Source organism: Emydura macquarii, unplaced genomic scaffold (assembly GCF_026122565.2).
Source record: "Emydura macquarii macquarii isolate MOO-44397 ecotype Brisbane River unplaced genomic scaffold, CSIRO-AGI_Emac_v2 contig_587, whole genome shotgun sequence".
In the NCBI taxonomy this organism is placed as follows: domain Eukaryota; kingdom Metazoa; phylum Chordata; order Testudines; family Chelidae; genus Emydura; species Emydura macquarii.
This window is the reverse complement of record NW_027130724.1, coordinates 7789387-7807155: the sequence shown is the minus strand read 5'-3', so window position 1 is coordinate 7807155 and position 17769 is coordinate 7789387. Positions and strand designations below refer to the sequence as shown.

The following is a 17769-nucleotide window of genomic DNA, read 5'->3' as shown; positions in this document are numbered from 1 at the left end:
CATTGTGTTACTACAGCAGTCATTCCAGAACCGCAAAAAATAAAAAATAAACCATCCCAACCAAACCTCAAACCAAGAAAACTCAACAATGGACCAAATATCCAAGTATCTATAGCTAAAGTTTGCATGTGAAAAGGCCGCAATATCCCACTGCAAGGCAGGTTGAGACCCTGTCTGGAGAATCTAAATGACGGGTGAAGATTAAAGGAGTAATTAGATGTTATTGTCAAAATCTAAACTTTAGTATAATTTTCAGATTAAAACTCAAATAATCCTTTTAACTTTCATGTTGCCTACCTTTTTCATAGGGTCTCATTGCACAATAAAGCCCTGACCCAGCAAAGTTCCGAAACGTGTGAGAAATGCCAGATGACATCATTTCACTTGGTGTGTGTGACTCAGGGGGACTCCTTATGCACTTATTGTTACACATGTGCTTAATGCCTTAGTCAGCACGGACCCCATGACTGAGGCTCCCAGGCACTATGAGAAATAATAAATATTAACACATTGATGACTCTTGCCTATATGGAGTTCCACATTTGAAGTCTTCTCCAGCCATTGCAACATTCTTCAGTTTTCTCCATACGCCTCCCCCCTTTTCAGGTGATACTAGGCAACACCACTACTCTCCTTAGCTAAACAGGCCATTGTTACTTCTGGGCCTCTCCCTTGTCTATTGCTTGCCTCTATCCTCAGCCATTACTCTGCAACTGCTTCCTAGGCCATATATGACTTTCTTCACTTCTTCCTCTTGCTATTTCTAGTGCAGAGGGGTTGAGCTACCCACACGCAATATGTGGGTGTCAGTTTGTATGCCTCTAGTACCCTACATACTCCCAGACTTTTCAGCTCATGAATACTTATAAGAAAGATTCCATAACTTTGACAAATAAGTCAAAGTCCCATGCCGTATTTCTAGTCATTGATGCTCTGTTATCAAAGGTAATACATTCTGGAAATAATGGCATTCAAAATAATCTGAATAGAGGAGATAGATAGCATGGTCCATGATATTGAATTCAGGAACCAGCCTCTAAGGGTATGTCTACACAGCCTGTGGCAGGGAGACTTCGAGCCTGGGTTGACAGACTCAGACTCATGGTATTTGCGCTAGTGCACTCAAAATAGCTCTGTAGATGTTGCAGCTTGGACTAGAGCTTCAGTTCTGAAGCCTAGGGAAGAGTTCAGAGTTCAAGTTGCAACATCTACACAGCTATTTTTAGCACTGTAGCACAAGCCCAAGTCTATCAACCTGGGCTCAGAGATTCGCTGCCACTTACTGTGTAGATGTACCATAAAAGGTTTTAGTGGAGTTCAGAGATACCAGTATTCTACCAACTTCTCTCACCACCACTCTGTCAGTCAGTGATCAAAGTTTATCAGCAGATCTCTGAACTGGAAATTCATACACATAGTTGAAAAGTTACTTCAGGTTCATGCGTGCTCCAGTTTAATACAGCTCAAAAGATTTGTTTTCCTTAATGTAGTAATTACAGTATTTCTGTCATCTAGAAAGAACCCAAAATGACTGACAAGTGGTGTGAACAGTGATCTCTATTGAAATGCAGGAGCCATCTTGCACCAGCAGCACTATACATCAGGGGCCTTAGAATAGAAAGTGGAGAATAACTTCTCCAAGTGAACTGAAAGCAGGGACAAGGCAGGCAGATTGACTGACAGATGGAGCCCTTCTCAGCCACCCCACCTAAAATGTGAATGCTAAAAATCTGACAGGACTCAAATTCCCAGAATCACAAAATTCTACACAGTAGGCCTAGAAATGTTACTAACACGTTTCGGGCAAGACCTAGTAAAATGACATGCTTTATTGCAAATTACCTCTAAATCCATTAATCTATACTTAATTCTACAAAATATTGCAATGTATTGAAAAGCACAACTACTTTATATGACATTGTTATTTCATTTTTTTGTTATTTAAAATTGCAGATTTCATTTCTTATAACAGCACATGGTGCATAAATATACCGTAAAAGAGCAAAACAAACTTGGCTGAATAAATTCTAAGCTGCTAGCTTCAGACAGAAGATTACAAGGTCTTTAGAATGTACTGTAAAATTAATAAGTGTAAGGTTATTTGAAGTATAATTTTCAAAATTTGTTTGCAATGTGTTTAAACAAACACTCCTGAGACTACGTGTAAAAGCCCCAAACTGCAGAACAATAATAGGCTTGTGAATTAGGACTGTAAATCGCCTATTTTCAGAATGTGACAGACATCAGGAGTATACATGATTGAGTCAGCAGTTACTAAGATACATACATACAGTACAGGCCACTCAAGTCTCAAAACCACCATTTATCATTTCCCGAGAGAACAGTTTCTTGGCAAAGCTCCTTTGAAAACAAAAAATTTTCCAAAACAACCGACCATTCCAGCAGGCTATGAATACCACTATAATTTGGACTATTTTTCATATCAAGTAGACTGTGTGTGCTGATTTTCAGTTAATTAAAGAAGCCTTCTTTTTCAGATTTCTAAAGTCTGTTTACAGCAGGGTGTATACTACAATGAACCAGTTTTAAAATAGTGCCAATCATGGATTGAACTGTACGAAGACAGAAAAAATAACTCAGATGTGTAAAATAAAAACAAAGTTTGGTGTAAAGTTGCAAGCCTACTTTACATAACATCATGCTCAGCTACTCTGCCAAACTACTAGATTTTATCTGTAATAAAAATAGCTATCTTGGGTTCAATTTTCTCTCATAGTCAAGAATCTGCAATAGCTCAGAGCTATCTATTAGAATTCCAACTTGATGTATTACTGTAAAAAATTATAGGTATGACAGCAGGAGATAAAGGGTGAAACTGTGATCAGGACCCAATTGTGCTAGGTACTGTACATACACAAGAGACCATCTCTGCCTTGATAAAACTTACAATAGATCAGACAGACAAGGGATATAAGAAAGGTAGTATTTTAATCCCCATTTTACAGATGGGGAACTGAGGCACACGGAACTTGCCCACAGTCACATAGGAAATCTGTAGCAGAGCTGAAAGTTGAACTCAACTCTCTTGAATCCAAGTCCAGTGCCCTTACCACTCAAGACAATCTTTCCTCCATAACCTTACAGTCACTTACTGCAAAAGATGCACTTGGCAAATACTGTCAGTTATAAGTGAAATACTTAGGGGCCAAATTTTGCCCTAGGACATATACACAAAGAGCCTAAACGTGGCAAGGGAAGAATCTGGCCATAGCTCTTTCCAAACATCCAAGTTAATATACTACTAGATGCTTGTGGGTCACTGTTCAAGGTTTTAGAAAAATCAAACTTGAAAAAACTTTGCTCTGTTCATTTTTTTTCTTCCTTCTTTGGTGAATGAAATCTAGATTTTACTATTTCTCAGGAAAATTCATGCTGTAAACAGCCACAGCAACTTTGGACTATGTCATAATTAGGAAAAAAAAAATCAACACTGAAGTAATCTTATAATGGATTTCTCCAAACAACTGACATGTCCATCATTACCCTTTAGCTGTCCCTTGTTATTTGGGAAACTTCAGTGTAAAATGTCTCTAGCTTTGGGCAGAAATAGTCTGGATCCCAAACTAAATAGTCATACTTTTCCAAACAAACTGAAATGTGGTTAGAATTAAAAAAAAAAAAAAAAAAAAAGGTTAAACTATACAGCAGAAGTTGGAAGGAGAGTGGAAGAGAGAAAAACAACAAGAAATTCATACTCAGAAGTTAAGCCAATTCTCATTCCATCACTTCGGCCCTCTCAGCCATATCATTCAGTGCTGTGTGTGTACAAATGCATAAAGTGTAAGTGCATGTGTGTGTTTGTATATGAGCATGTACATATTATAAGGAGCACTGGTAGCACTGCCTACACTTGAGGTTGCCCAATGTTTCCCATTATAGGACCCTGTTTCAGTCGCTTTTAACTTTGCCACGCTTTACCTATTCAAGCTTAACTTTTCCATTCTGGCTGCCTGCCTCAGGCTCTTGGTGGTGACTTTTTGTTTAAGTTTAATCTAAAATGGTTCAGCCATTCCCGAGAATGAAGTTATGGAAAAAAATACGTCATTTTGCCTATGTTAAAAGAGTTCTTACAACCCTAATGATTTTCTTATTGAGCATGTGAGAACTGCAATTTGTCAGAGGCTTACAATTTGATCAGATATGGATGTTTTTTCAGGGGAACAGGAAAAGGCACATCTCTGATGAGGGTGATTCCCTGTCAGATTTCAAGTCTCTATTCTAAAGCATGAAGCCAATAGAGCTTCTCTATGAAACACTGGTAAGATTTTTTTTTAAACTTAGGCAAAACATTTTCTTCTAACCACATTCTCAGAAATGGCTGAACCATTTTAGCTGAAACTTTCTAAAAAATTTCAGTATGAGGCAGATAGCCAGCATGGAAAATTTCAGGCCAAACAATTAAAGTTATAAGCAATTGAAAATAGAGTCTTACAATGGGACATGCCGGGCAACATCACTATAGGTTTCACCATATGGGCTACCTATAATGCACGCACACACACACATACTCCATGTACATGCATGCATACACTCTCCATGCATTTACACACAGACACATATACTATATGATAAGAAAGGGTGAGGGGAATCCAATTTAGTGTAAATTGGATTACCTTCCAGTTACATACACTCACACTTCATGCACTGATCATACATTATGTCGCTGCAGCAGAGGCAGAGGAGTGTTACTTGGGGGCAGGGAGTGAAAAACAGTGGCCTCAAAGGTTTGCTATGGCAGCCAGGTATCACTGCGGTTCTGGGAAATCTTCTATGCAGGCTTTAGGGAGAGTGGCACAGGGGTTGTTACATTGTCTCTGTTTCACCTGGAGATACCCCTACACTGGAGTGATACTTTCATGGCTGCGTCTACTAGCTTCAGGGCTGCTTTGCGCTGGTGGTGTGAAAAAATGACACAAACATGGTAGAGAATCTGGGCTACTCTGTGTATGCCCTATACATTTTACATAATTTGGATTAAGAGAACACACATTTCCTCTAAACACACAACATAATTCTCTCTCTCTGTGTGTGAACACATTATATACACATGTACACACAAACACATCCCGTCACTGCAGTGGTAGTGATAGGCCTGTAATAAATTGCAAAACTGCATTTGTAATATGCCTTTGGACACATCATTTGCATGAACCCATGTTTCCAAGTTCAACTCCTAATGTTTTAAACCACTGACCTGCTTTAAATATCTGCCCGTTTGCTTTTTAAGTCACCTTGTCTCAGAAATGTCATCGTTCTCCCACAGTGTTGCTGATCTGATGGGCAACATTCAATTTTGGAGTAGTGACTAGTTTAAGGTACAATATTTTGTGAACCTGAAGAACTAGAAATGGGAGCTTTTCATGTCACTGGAAAGAGAAGCAATCCCAGCTTTACAATGGGGGAGGAGGGGACACACTACTTGCTTCTAGCCCTAGAAGGAATCAAGATATTTGACTTTAAAAGTGGTGACATTTTTATGCACAGGAAAGGTATTTTAAATAGTGTTTATGGAGTTTTAAAAATTAGTCAGTTTTTCAATTAATTATGGGGCCATGCAGAATACCTCATGCCTTGATAGAAAGGTTATATTGGCACTCATTTGGGATAGTCTGCAAAACTCATTTGTGGTTTAGTCATCTGTCAGTCAAATAGACATCCTAAGATCATGCTGATAAAATGCTTTCATCGTTCATAAGGCTGCAACAAAGATCATTGACCAGGCTTGTCACTTTGACCAAGTCACTTCTCTCTTTGCATCCTTCCACTTATCTTTCTCCATTGCATCAAACACAAACTACTCCTCTTCACTTCCAAGGCCCTTCCCGGACTATCTCCACCCTACCTGTCATCTCTCGTATGCTAATAAGATGTTGACTCTGGCCTACAATTGGCCCACGATGCCAGGCTTTGTTGCCCACTTGTAACATTTTCAAACAAGCACCTCAGTTGTTCTTCCCATGCTAACCCTCCCTCATACACGGGAGAAGCTCCCAAAAAACATCCACAAAGCTACCTCCTCGTCGTCCTTCAAACTCTCTTTGCTGTGATGCCTACAACAAACTTGACAATGCATAAGTTGGTGTGTTGAGACCACTGACCATCTTGCTGACCATTACTGTCTCATTGTTTCCTTATGCTACCCAGACTGTCTGTCTCCATCTGTGGTCACTAGTCTTATATTTAGACTGTATGCTCTTTGGGGCAGGGACTGTCTTTTTGTTCAGTGCACATACATTGCCTAGTATAATGGGGTCCTGTTCCATGACTGCGGCTCCTAGATGCTACTTCAAAACAAGTAAAAAATAATAAGCAATGATAATTGATACAAAATTTTATTTTCAATAATGACATTCTTCTATATTCAGTTGCCTTTTTAAAATTTTTCTGCTGAAAGCATGAAAATAGTTAAACTTCTGTCAGATCAGCATCCAGAATTGATAGATTTGGGGCATAGAAAATGATCAATAATTAAAAAAAAATGCTCTGGTAATGCTCTGAATCATTCTCAACGCTCAATAACAAGTGAGTGAACATAACAAATCCCAAACATGTTTCCATAGAAGACAACATGTTTCAACCAGGAGATCTTCAATAATCTGAAACTCAAAAAAGAGTCCTACAAAAAGGGAAACTAGGTCAAATTACAAAAGATGAATATAAACAAATAACAGAAGTATGTAAGAATAAAATTAGAAAGGCCAAGCTACAAAACGAGATTAAACTAGCTAGAGACAAAAGCGTAACAAAAAAAACAGTCTACAAATACATTAGAAGCAAGAGGGAGACCAAGAACAGGGTAGGCTTGTTACTCAATGAGGGGGAAAAACAATAACAGAAAATGTGGAAATGGCAGAAGTGCTAAATTATGTTTTTGTTTCAATTTTCACTGAAAAGGTTAATAGCGATTGGACGTCTAACATAGGGAATACCAGTGAAAATGAGGTAGGAGATGAGGCTAAAATAGGGAAAGAACAAGTTAAAAATTATTTAGACAAGTTAGATGTCTTCAAGTCACCAGGGTCTGATGAAATACATCCTAGAATACTCAAGGAGCTGACTGAGGAGAGACCTGAGCCATTAGTGATTATCTTTGAAAAGTAATGGAAGACGGGAGAGATTCCACAGAACTGGAAAAGGACAAATATAGTGCCAATCTATAAAATGGGAAATAAGACAACCCAGGGAATTATGGACAAGTCAGCTTAACTTCAGTACCTGGAAAGATAATGGAGGAAATAATGAAACAATCAATTTGCAAACACCTAGAAGATAATAAGGGGATAAATAATAATCAGAATAGAATTGTCAAGAACAAATCATGTCAAACCAACCCAATAGCTTTCTTTCACAGGGTAACAAGCCTTGTGGAAGGGGGGAAGCAGTAGATGTGGTATATCTTGACTTTAGTAAGGCTTTTAATATTGTCTCGTATGACCTTTTCATAAACAAACTAGGGAAATACAACCTAGATGGAGCTACTATAAAGTGGCTGCATAACTGGTTGGAAAACTATTCCCGGAGAGTAGTTATCAGTGGCTCACAGTCAAGTTGGAAGGGCATATTGAGTGGGGTCCTGCAGGGATCAGTTCTGGGTCTGGTTCTGTTCAATATCTTCATCAGAGATTCTGATAATGGCATAGAGAATACATTAATAAAGTTTATGAATGATACCAAGCTGGGAGGGGTTGCAAGTGCTTCATAGGATAGGATTAAAATTCAAAATAATCTGGACAAACTGGAGAAATGGTCTGAAGTAAACAGGATGAAATTCAATGAGGACAAATGCAAAGTACTCCACGTAGGAAGGGACAATCAATGCACACATACAAAATGGGAAATGACTGTCTAGGAAGGAGTACTGCGGAAAGGGATCTGGGAGTCATAGTGGACCACAAGCTAAATATGAGTCAACAATGTAACACTGTTTCAAATAAAGCAAACATCATGCTGGGATGTATTAGCAGGAGTGTTGTAAGTAAGACACGAGTAGTAATTCTTCCACTCTACTGCACGCTGATTAGGCCTCAACTGGAGTATTGTGTCCAGTTCTGGGTGCCACATTTCAGAAAAGTTGTGGACAAAATTGAAAGTCCAGAGAAGATCAACAAAAATTATTAAAGGTCTAGAAAACATGACCCAGGAGGAAAGATTGAAAAAATTGGGTGTGTTTAGTCTGGAGAAGAGAAGACTGAGAAGGGACATGAGAAGAGGGAGAAAAATTGTTGTCCTTAACCTCTGAGGATAGGACAAGAAGAAGTGGGCTAAAATTGCAAGCAAGGGCGGTTTAGGTTGGACATTAGGAAGAGCTTCCTAACTGTCAGGGTAGTTAACCACCGGAATAAATTGCTGAGGGAGCTTGGTTCTGCCATAAGGGCAGGGACTGGACTAGATGACCTCTCGATGTCTCTTCCAGTCCTACGATTCTATGATTTTTTATGATTATTTGCCTTCAATTACACACCATTGGTTAGCTCCACAGAGGATACTATGGTTATTACCAGAGCTGGCTGGAAAATGGAATTTCTATGCACAGGAAATTCCCACATTTTGAAATTTCTTTTGATCCTGTCAAAATCTCAAAAGATTCTATGGAGTGGAACTTCCCAACTATTTTGATTCAGAAGCATCTAAATGATGTTATCAAAACATTTCATTTTGATAATGCTGAAATGTTTTGTTTCACTAATGTCAGAATATTGTTCTAGAATATTAAAGTCCAAATAAAATGAAACAAAACAACAAAGTCTAAATGAAGAGTTTTGACATTATTGAAATGAAACAAGAAACTGAACACAAACTGTTTTGAAAATTTGTCAAAAATGTTGTGCCAATCAACACATTCCCACAAAACGTTTTGATTTTCAGAAAATAGCATTTTCCAACGGAAAATAGTTGTGTAGAAAGTTTCTCAGCAAGCTGTAGTTATTATGTGTAATTAAACACCTAGGGCTGTTTTCATTTTTTAAATAAAGTCATCCCATAAAATCTAAAATGACCACTTCATAGTCCTCTCTTGCCATCAGTGTGCCTTGTATGTGATTTTGACATTACAAGAGTCTGCTCATTTGGGAATCACTATCTGAGGGAGTTGGCCTGTGAAGAAATGCCTGCCATCAAGGCTATATCAGCTTTAAAATCTTTTACAAAGCTTGAGAATTTCCTGTTTCTGTCATTTTGTCTAGCTAGATCTTTCCAGCAGGAATCCCTGGAGAGGAGATTGTTTCACCCTGCACAGAACTGTAACTACGAATGCTGTGAATAATGTGACTGGAAATAAAATAGGAATAGTCCCTGGGCAGCGAAATGTACCTCTCCACCCTGAATTTTACCATGGGTAATGGAGTAATATGACCTGCCTGGGACTCCCTCAAAGCATACTGTGTGTTGAATCAGCTGTCTGAGGGTATGTCTGCACTGAAAATGTAGAGATACTACCTACACTGATTGGAGGGGTTAGCCCATCAGCATAGGAAATCCACCTCCCCGAGAGATGGTACCTATGTGGACAGAAGAATTTTTCCATTGACCTAGTACTGTTTACACCAGGGGTTAGGTCAGCGTAGCTACATTTCTCAGGGCCATGGATTTTTCACACACCTGAGAGACAGTTAGGCTGATGTAAGTTCCCTGTATAGACTAGCCCTGAGGATGTTATAAACTAGAATGGATGACACTTTCTATTTCTAGCTACAAAGAGGTCTGATTCTGCGTCACTAAAGTCACTGGGAGTTTTGCCATAGATTTGAAAGGGAGCAGGAGCTGGGTGGGTCCAAAAGTGCTATCTTTTATCAAGTGTGTTTATGTCAAATCAGTTTTCTTTCTTTCTTTCTTTCTTTTTAAATGGGTATGTCTCTAGGCCTTTTAGTAGGAAAATGCTTGGAAAATGTAAATCAGTGTGAACCAATTATTAGGGCTGAAAGTTTTCCATGTTTGATTTGCGGGATGAAAAGATAGACTTGAAAACCCACCTCAAAATCTTAAAGCCAATATGCATATATTGGTCTGAGATTAGGGGAATACAGTGGCAGAGAAAAGCCCTGCAGGCTCACCTCCAAATTGTAAGGCAAGCTTTGTAGGGAGTTCAGGAAGTATGATTGAACACTTATTCCTAATTGTCTTTGGGGGGGGATGTGGCAAATTCTGGCTTTGCTAGGGTATCCTTTAAGGCAAGGCCATGCTTGCTTAATCTCCATCACCTCGTGCTATGGAAATCCCAAAGGTAACGGTGAACCTTTTACAGTATATGTTCCTCAGGACACCATATTTCAGAAAGCACTGATCTTCAATGCTTAACAAACATATTCAGCAAGGGTCTCATCCATAACTGCATCCTTGTGAGACCAACGCATGACCAGCAAGACCATGCAAAGGGCATTTAAAAAAACATTATTTCCTGATGTTAATTACATAAAAAATATGGTTGCCTGGGGAGATTTTCAGAAGTACAAGGAGAATCAACTTTCAAGGGGAGTTAGGGATCTACTTCACACTGGTGCCTTTGAAAGGCTCCCCCATGGATTCCAATGTGTTTTATATGTCTGATTATAATGTAATGCTTCTTTAGGGTGTTGATACAGCGAAGACGACCAGTGTCATGTGAGTGACAGATATAACTTCAAGCCACAGAGTTAAGATCAACATGCAGACCTAAATCACATCTTCCCCAACGTTCACAAGCCTTTGTGTTCAGGGTTCCCATTTGATTCCATTGTAGCGAAAGGCACGATCTGTGAAGTGAAATTGTTGATCTGAACCCAGATCTGAAATATATTGAAGTCTAGGGAGATTCCAGTTGGTTTTCCTGTTTAGTTTGGCTCCATCTCTAGTTTGTTCTATATTGTTGCTAGAGGCTCTCAATACTTCCAAACTCACAAGCCATCATCATGCTTCTCCGGTAGCTTTGGAAAGGCCAAGGATGGATATACAATGGTAAACATCGGAGCTGTAATTCTCTACTAGTGAGGCACCACCAGTGGTTAGCAACATTGGTAGAAGCTATGGTGTTTCAGGCATTTTTACCACCCTGTCGTCAAACCATACTTGGCCCTGTGATAAAGATGGCTAAAAGGCCCTTGCTATCCCTACGCTAGTGGAGTTGAACTGGTGGTGAGTTATATGTCTTAATTTCCCAAAATGTGTAAATGTTTTGCCTCCTCCCTAGGTATTCAGAAAAGGCTTACTGATCACTTCTTTACTCTGTGGCTCCCTATTACCTTTCTCCATGAGGTGGCCATTACCACTCTTTCCCTTCCATTAGCACGGCAAGGTTTGCAGCAACCTTCTACAAGAAGCTACTGTTAGTAGTGGTCTGTGGATTGGCTGGCAGATGGAGTAGGGCAATTAATCAGGATAAGCTGGTGGGCCAAAATATTGGTCAGTGCATTGAACAAAACTCCCAAGAGTGGCCACATTTTAGCTCCTTTCTTCACCGTTTTCATAATTTAACAAAACAGTTCATATGAGTTTAACTCAACACAAATCTTTCACAGACTCTGCACTGTGAAAAAAACCCAGGAGCACCAAATTTCAGAGATTGGCCGACTGATTTGGGTGCACAGGGCTTGGGCTATGGGACTGAAAATAGCAGGATGGAGACCAGGCTCTGAGATCCATCTCATTTGCAGGGTCTCAGAGCTCAGGCTCCAGTTCAGGCATCGACATTGCAATTTTGTAGCCTCTCAGCTGCGGCCATGGCACAGGTCTCTTACTGCACTGTAGAATACCCTTCCTGACACCCAGAATTTGCTGCCTAATCTTTCGTAAAGCCTCCCTGCATTAAGGCTTCTATCCCTAATTCCTGCAAGGTATCTCCTTAATAGACCTTCAACCTGGCTGACGCAGTGAGCTCCTCCTGCGTCTCCCTTCCTAGTCTTAGATATCTATATATAATTGGTTAAATCCCAGATTCTAGACTAGCTAATTCTTTACCCATGAAAATTATGCAATTGTTTCTGACATTAATGTCTGATTTTTTCCACAAAAGTTTCTGGTTGAAAACAAAACAAATAGTAGATTTTCATCATATACAATTTGCTGCTAATATTTTCCTTGCAATAGTTCCCATGGCTGTTTTTGTACTAAAATAAAGGCCCAAACATTTACGGCCAGCAGTCAAAGCCAACTAATAATTTATTTGAACCATATTGCAAAGCTCAGGAGGATTTCTGAATGAAACATTTAGTGAATAGACTGATAGCCAAATACTGCCTTGGAACCCTGCCACTGTAATATTGAGGATGCAGGGAGCTCTCTCACTGACCAAGACATAAACCGAAAAACAGTCAATCAGATGACAGTAAAGTCTTTTTAATCTAAGCTAGGAAGGATACTGTAGGTTAGAAAACTGCTACCCTTAATATTCCCTGACCTTGTCGGTAGTACCTTGCTATGATTGACTATTTAACATTTACCGCTTTAAAAGAGGAAAAATCCAGATTTTATTTTTTTATCCATATGACCATAATAGAGATAAGGCAAATTTTTCATTTTCTGTGCAGCATGGGAATCTCCATTTGCTGCCTGTAGTCCTTAGCATATACAAACTCCTATGGATTCATTCAGAGTTACAGTCTGTGCATGTGTAGACTGTAGGATCAAGCTCTTAATGGTAAATCAAAAGAAGAAAGCATGTAACAAATATATCAGAATTTTATTTGAGAAAATTATATTTGGGAAGCTAAATGAACAAGACACATTTCAGGGCTGATCACGATGTATTGCCAAACGTAAGCTAGAATATATATCAAACTTGAACCCTTTTTGAAGCGGCAAACAGACCTAAAATGTAGAGAGAAAATCTTAGAACCTGGCTTTTATTTGGTTTATGAAAAAAATCCAGAATGTTGCAAAAAAGTGAACTAAAGGTACCATGAAAAAAGTGCATTCTGTGATTGAAAATAAAAACCTTTTTTGTTCCTCACACCATTTTGTAGCTCAAAGAAAATGAATTCAAAGAGGAGTATAATGTGAAAATAGAGATCTTCTCATTTACTCATCCTCTTGTGATGCAGAGCAATTTGCTTCCAATATTGCAATAGACTAGTGTTTCTAGCACCCTGTGGCTTTGGCTGGACTGAGAGCACTGGGTTAGCCTTGATTTGAACTTGCTGTTTACAACACATTGTAAACTCCTCCCTTACAGCAGACTTACAATGATGACTGTGTGAAAAAATTCTCACATCCAGCCAAAATCAGCAAAAAGCAACACACTTTCATTTTTCCGTTTTTGTGCAATGTCTTTTTCCAGTGCAAAAGCAGAGAATTTAATTTTCAACTAATATGTAGAAGTTTGCCATTTTTAACCAAACAATAGAATTTTGCCACTTTTGCCATAAAATAATGATTGGCAAAAATGATTAAATTTAGCCTTGGATAAAATTTCCAAAAATTGTGAGAACTTTGAATTTTCATCTGTGAACAGATGGGATGCCAAAACTATTAGTTTCCCATGCAGCCCTAATTACCATGTTCAGCTGAATCCTCTCATCTCTTCAGAACCTTGAAAAATTCTATGTGATCAGCCAAGCTGGGAATGTGTGGTTTTGTTTTGTTTTTTAAGCATTTAGTTTTGTAATTGACCGCTTCAGCTTGTGAACTTCAAAAGGTTTGGAAGTTAGGTTCAATAAGCAACCAAACAGTTGGAATCTTATCTGGAGCGCATCTGAACCTCTTGAGCTTGCAAAATTAGTCTGAATATATCAGGAAGTCTGGATTTCCTATTGCATTTCAGCACTTCTAGATTCTAGTTAGAAACAAAAACACACGTAGAAGTTAAAAGAAAAAAAATTTAAAAACAGACCGATTTTTTTTTCAAACCTCTAAAAGGTTTCTAGCTCAAGATTGACTAATATTTCAACCGACTGATCCATCTCTATATTATTTTGCACATTTAGGACCCCTGTCTGGCAAAGACTTACCCATGTGCTTAATTTCACACACTGTGAGTAGTCCCCCATTTACTTCAGTGGGACTTCTCATAGTCCCTAAAGTTAGGTACAAGCAGAAGTTATTGCAGGATCTGGCTTTTAGTGCACATTCCGTCCAAAAGTCAGAAAACTGCTTTAAAAATATGAAGCTCTTGTGGATAAAATTGTAGATTGGGGCTCAGAGGATTTGAGTTCAGTTCCTGACTGTGACATAGACTTTAGTGGGACCTTGGGCTAATCACTTAGGAGGAGATTTTCAAAAGCATGTAAGGGATTTAGGAGTACAGGGACAACTATCTATCTAGACAGTCATAAACATTAAAGAGTTAAGCCCCCCAAAATAGAGATGAACTTGAAACAAACTTGGAGAAATTCAGTTCTCTATCCAAACGGTATGTTTCTACCCCATCTCTACTTTTACCATTTATTATTTGTACTGCGACGGCATAAGGAGCCCCAGTCACAAACCTGAACCCCTTGGTGCTAAGTGCTGTACAAACACAGAACAAAAAGGCGGCCTCTGCTCCAAAAAATGTGCAATCTACTCACAAGAGTGTGAGCTAGGAATATTATTCCCATCTACAGATGGGCTAACTGAAGCACTACAAAGTTTAATGATTTAGCCAGAGTCACACAGCATGAGCGAGTGGAAATACAACACTAGCTGGATAGACTCCCATTCCTGTGCAGGCTGACACTAGACAAAGTAGTACTAGACAATTTTAGCATCTGATTATTTACAGCCATTGGAATTTCTTAGATCTGTCACATCAAATCCCTTTACTATCATACAATTATAGATTAATTAGTTGTCCAGGAATGTGTGGAAGGAAATTTAGTTTCCTTTGTTTAAGCACACCAGCAGAGAGATTCTGTGAGAAGATCCAGACACATAGGGTATGTCTATACTGCAATTAAACACCTCAGGCTGGCCTGTATCAGGTGACTCAGGCTCATGGGGGTTCAGGCTGCAGGGCTGTAAAACTGCAGTGTGGACATTTGGGCTTGGGCTGGAGTTTGGGTTCTGAGACCCTCCCCCTTTGCAGGGTGCCAGAACTTGGACTCCAGCCTGAACCTGTCTATCCCACAATTTTACAGCCCTGCAGCCTGAGCTCAAATCTGCTGACACAGGCCAGCTGTGGGTGTTTAACTGCCGTGTAGAGATGCCCTTACGGTATGTCATCATGGCAAAAAAACCAAAAAAAGAAGTGTCTTCTTAATTCAGGTTAGCTAACCTGCATTAGCTAACTTGGGTTAAAATGGCAATGAAGACATGGCAACTCGGCTTTCAACTCAGGTTGGCAGCTCGAGTTAAAGCCAGTAGAAGAACCTGGGATTGAACTAAAGCTTCTAACCTGAGTTAACAGCTGAGTTGCCATGTCTTGGCTGTTATTTTAACGGGAAGTTAGCCAATGAAAGTAAAGAATGCACTTTTTCCCCCCTGCAGCGAAGACATACCCTTGGAGACAAATTCTGCCCTCATTTTCATGGTTGCAACCCAAATGAAATCAGCTGAATGCAGAATTTAGCTATTAACGTCTTCACGTTGTTTAGTACAAGCCTAATAAAATATCACATGCTAAATGCTTGTTACTGCATATTTCTGTTAGCATATCATCTCTTCAAGTATCAGTGACTAAACAACTAATGTAGCACAGTAATATTTTTACTGTATGACTCTGTTGTCTAAACAACTATGAAATATGAAATAGTTGGATCTCAGCTCAGCTTTTTATATAACAGGAACATTGGCGAAGCATCCTCCAATACTGAGTTATTTAGCAGACCAGGGAAGTCTTTTTTTTTTTCCCCCTTCCGTGCACACTTACAAACCTGACCCAACTTGTTTCCAGAGAAGAATCTGGGACTGTTGTTGCCAAACAATGACTGCAGTCATTTTTTACAGCCATACATTGAAATGGGGGAGAGGGAGAAGCTCTTTGTTTGAAAGTGTGAACAACTGTGTCCAAACATGTCTCTTCAGAGTATTTCTAAGTTACCAAAGTGATACGAAAGAAAACTGTATGGTGATTTCCTTTGCTTGTACTGACCACTCCTCTAGGAACTTTCTTTGCTCCTGTTCCCATTCTGGATGAGTTAACTCTGCAGAAGAGAGCTGTTCCAAACCCCAGTCCAGATCAACAAACTGAATACATACCTTTTCGTCAGTTGTATAACATTTGGTGAATTCCCCCCACCCTTGGCTTCCAAAAGGCCTTCTGTCTTCGCATTAAATTATGGGGTGACTCAGTGTATGTGACAATCTTTGCTGGCTTGGCTGCTGTCTTCAAATTTTATGGATTTCAGGGCTTCCCAGGGAAAGGGGAGGGACAATACTTTTTGGGGGCCTCTCCTATCCAGAGAGACTCTGAAACTCATGAGCTGTGAGAACTGCAGCTGGCTAAAAGCCAGCACAGAAACTGCTAGACCTAAAAATCTCTTAATGGACTATCACCAAAGCTCTGGGATCTGTTGGAGAATCAGAGAGCGAGCGAGCTAGGAAGCTAGAAAGATTTGGCTGACTTGGCAGGGGAGAGGGAAAAATGGGATGCATTCAAAAAAAAAGGGGGGGGGGAAGGGGGATCTCAAAGGCAATAGATAAGCATCAGAGGGTATGTATCATTCAATATGCAAAGGCTTTTCCAACCCAGGAAAAGAGATAAAACAAACTTCATTGTTCTTTTACACACAAACTAAAAAAAAAGAATTAAAAACTTCTTGCCAAAACGTTGCTGCTAATTTTAAGCCTGGGTGTAAGATGTTCATAATGGATCAACCCAGGAATGTGGTTCTTGTCCATTCTTGTTTACCTTTAAGAAAAACCCAAAGGACAGCTTGTGAGTGAATTTTCAAGCTTGTGACTAGTGTAATGCACGATACAAATGCAGACATCTGATCAATCTTTTTATGACCACAGAGAGAAAGAGAGAGGGAGAGTGATTGGTCTTGTCCTTGCATGTTCAGCAAATGCTCTTGATTTAACCCTCCTGTGACAGATACTGGATCAGATCATACACTATGTTGGCCACTTCTTAGAGAAAAAAAAATGCATAAGCTGTATAGGTCCCTTGCTGCTAAGCCCAGCAATGAAGCTGATTATGTGTCTTGCTATGTTATTCTAATTTTTAAGCCAAAACCCCAGATTTTATTCTTCCTTAGGAACATACCAGAAGGTCAATATTTCAAGAAGAAATTGGAACATATGCTGCAGTGAGCTCTGGGTACAAAGCTGTGGAGCCACAGATTTTTGCAGCATTTTGGTACTTCTAATGGCACATGTCAAACAAATGTGCAGGATTTATTTATGCAATTAGAGCACTAGGGTTTTTTCCAGGGTTCTGTGAGGCTGTATTATCAGACCTGTTAGGCTGGGAATTAATTTGATTCACAAGCTACATAATACCTCTATTTTAGAGCAACAGTGTTTTCCAGAGGGGCAGGATGGCTCAGGGGACTGGTAATGGGATGGGAAAACTTTTCACTTCTAGAGTGCTTGTTTCAATCTAGCCCAGGTAAGTATATCTAAAAGTTATCCTCACCTGATGGCTGTTCAGTGGCTTAGATATGTAATGAGTTTGGTGGTCTCAGTTCGGTAATCAGTGGACAGATGACAACATCACAATTTGCACTAACTAGAATCTTAGACATGGAGGGTGAAATGCCTTAGAGTTGGTCCCTCCAACTTTGGGTTGAGGAATGTCGGTTGGACAGGGAGGGGAAGCTTGAATTAACAGAACAACATAAGATCTTTGTCTATAGTGCAGTCAAATCCACCACCCCTAAATGCACGTGGGGGAAAAAAAAGAGAAAGGTTTTAGAAAGC

General features: G+C 39.4%; 1 protein-coding gene across 4 annotated transcripts in view; it reads right to left on the bottom strand.

The window, feature by feature from the left end:
* Positions 1-17769, bottom strand: part of KCNQ1 (potassium voltage-gated channel subfamily Q member 1) — a 519714-nt gene that overhangs the window by 20792 nt on the left and 481153 nt on the right. The window contains exon 18 of one of the 4 annotated variants that reach the window (XM_067540613.1): positions 12661-12798. The exons of the other annotated variants lie outside the window; for them this stretch is intronic. Within the exon in view, the coding sequence (XP_067396714.1) occupies positions 12718-12798 (81 nt within the window). The 3' untranslated portion in view covers positions 12661-12717. Of the gene's footprint in view, positions 1-12660; positions 12799-17769 lie in introns of those variants that run through there. 4 annotated transcript variants of the gene reach the window in all.